The 2393-nt window shown below is 53.2% G+C and overlaps 1 protein-coding gene across 1 annotated transcript in view; it reads left to right on the top strand.

Annotated features, from left to right (window-relative positions):
- LOC104491853 (guanine nucleotide-binding protein G(k) subunit alpha) overlaps positions 1–2393 on the top strand; it is a gene marked incomplete at its 5' end in the record, with an annotated part of 11352 nt that overhangs the window by 6585 nt on the left and 2374 nt on the right. Inside the window, one exon of the mRNA XM_010134330.1 lies at positions 259–387. Coding sequence (XP_010132632.1) covers positions 259–387 — 129 coding nt within the window. The remainder of the gene's footprint in view (positions 1–258; positions 388–2393) is intronic.

Raw genomic sequence — 2393 nt, 5'->3', positions numbered from 1 at the left:
CTGTGCATGGGCAGGACTTCCTGCTGCCTCCTTACCGGGCAGCACTGCCCAGCTAGCTGCGAGGTCCTACGGGGATGGGTTAAAATACCCCAAACCCCTGCAAAATCAACCCCCAGGGGCTTTGTCTGCACGTTCGAGGTCTGTATTGTGAAAGTAGGGAATAAATTCCGCGCTGACTTTATTCTGCAGTTAATAAAAGATTCATGGCAAGCCCGTGGACTAAAAAAAGCACATCTGGTGTTGTCTCTTCTGGTTTAGTTACCTGAACGACTTGGATAGAATATCGCAGCCGACCTACATCCCGACTCAGCAGGATGTTCTGCGCACCAGGGTGAAGACTACGGGCATCGTGGAAACTCACTTCACCTTCAAGGACCTGTACTTCAAGTAAGCAAAGGGCAGCGCTTGGCCCCTGCGCACCAGGGTGAAGACTACGGGCATCGTGGAAACTCACTTCACCTTCAAGGACCTGTACTTCAAGTAAGCAAAGGGCAGCGCTTGGCCCCGTGGGCTGCAGTGGCTTCCTCAGCGCGTGGTGGTGGTGGGAGGTCCCCCACCCCGCTTTAACTGTCCTCCCTGCCTCCGTTACGCTCCCTTTCTACTGGAGAGACCTGTTTGACTTTTATTTGCCTTCTTCTGTTCTTTTCAGCTGCTTTTGTGTTGGAATCGCAGACACAGGTACTGCCTGCTCGCTGACAGGATCACAAATACTAAAAGGACACTGACTCCTGGGTTTTGAGTTTGAATTTGTGCTCTCCCTGTGGCCACACTCTGGGCTCGGGTCGTGCGCTGGGGACGGGCTGCCTGTGTGTGACACTCGCCCGTCCCCTCTGCCGCCTCTGTCCCGTCCCTGCAGGGCTCTCAGGTGTCAAGCCTGGCCTTGGCAGTGTCCCTTTACGTATCACTAATGGAGCTCCCTCTAACCCTGTTGTGGCTGGCAGCCTGCAGCGTAGCTCTCCTCCTCCTCTTCCTCCTCCTCGCTCTTCATCCGCTCGTTAGCAAATCCTCGCTTTGGATCCCGATGTATAGCCCAGACCCCACGGCACGCCTGTTCCCATCCCATAACGGGCATGTAGGAAAGGGCAGCGCCAGTTCCTTTTGTCTGTGGCGATGTTTTCGAGTCCTTGTTGCTCAGAGCCTTTAAACAAGCGTCTGTTTGCTTATTTTTAGCTTGTGTTTGAGAGCTGTCGTGAAAATCCGAGTGGTGCTTACCAAATCCCATGTGTTCACGCCCTTTTTCGGGGAGAGCAGGAGCGGTTTGGCTTCTGAACTGCCTTAACTTACAGACAAAACCGCCTCATCACCGAGCTATGTATGCAGCTTCTGGTTCATCCAGGGAAAAATGCGTCTCCCCTCGTGCTGTGCTGAGTGTCTGGGGCTCTTTTAAAAATCATCACGTCTGACTAATGGAAGAGGGAGCTGGAGGGAGCAGTGTATTCCGGTTTTACTCGTTCTAACCTGTTTTTAAAGCGCAGCGGCCAAGCCCTCAGCGGCTCTGCCTGCCCCGGTGCTCCCTCCCTGGAGCCATCAGTCATGTGCAGAGCTGAGACCCGTCGCCCCTCGCCTCGGCGGGCTTTGCTCCACAAATGAAAGCTTTGGGGTGGAGGGTGGATTGATGCTGTCGCCTTTCCTGCGACGGAAGCCTTGGTGTTAAATTGCAGACATTAACGAGGGGCCGAGGTAGCTTTAGCGTAATTATGACTCAAATTGGAATGAGCTCAGCAGAGCCGCCTCGTCAGGGATGCTGTGCCCTTCCGGCAGGTGATACGAGCTGATAAACCTGGATCCCCACACATGCATCCTTCCTCCTGTGCTCCCCAGGGACTGTTTAGGTTAAACAGCAGGTTGGGGTTGGCTCAAGAGTGCTTTTGGCATCATTAAATGGCTCTTGGCCTGCCCTGGGCGGTTCCTCTGCCTGTTTGCTCAGATAACAAATCAATGTTTATGATTTTTATAGCTCTTGGATATCGACTCGTGCCTGGCTTGACTTAATCAAGCCAAAGTCCATCAGGACATCCGGGGCCATCTCATCAAAGATTTGGGTGAGCAGCGTCTTTGACTGGCCGAGTCGCTCGCATCTTGGTTTATAGACACAAATTCTGTCTATAAAAGAACCCTGCAGAAACTCCGCAGCCTTTAAACTTCACAGATTATTTTAATGATGCACGAAACCGTCTGTTGATCCCATTAATTTTAGTCTGGGTCCCGGCGGCAGCCTGCAGGTCCCAGATGATCCTTGGTCAGGCGCAGCGTCAGTTAACTGGAAGAGCTGACTGGGAGTAGGAGCTTGGAGGCCAGTCAAGCAAACGGATCGTTGCTGAGGTGATAGGAGACAGAACAAACCAGGCATGGCCTGGTGACTCCGCTGGGTAGCAGCGTAGCTCTAGGTCTTC

This window comes from Buceros rhinoceros, unplaced genomic scaffold, assembly GCF_000710305.1.
Source record: "Buceros rhinoceros silvestris isolate BGI_N320 unplaced genomic scaffold, ASM71030v1 scaffold24814, whole genome shotgun sequence".
NCBI classification, from domain to species: Eukaryota; Metazoa; Chordata; class Aves; order Bucerotiformes; family Bucerotidae; genus Buceros; species Buceros rhinoceros.
Note: the sequence above shows the minus strand (reverse complement) of the source record. Positions and strands in the feature narration are given on the sequence as shown.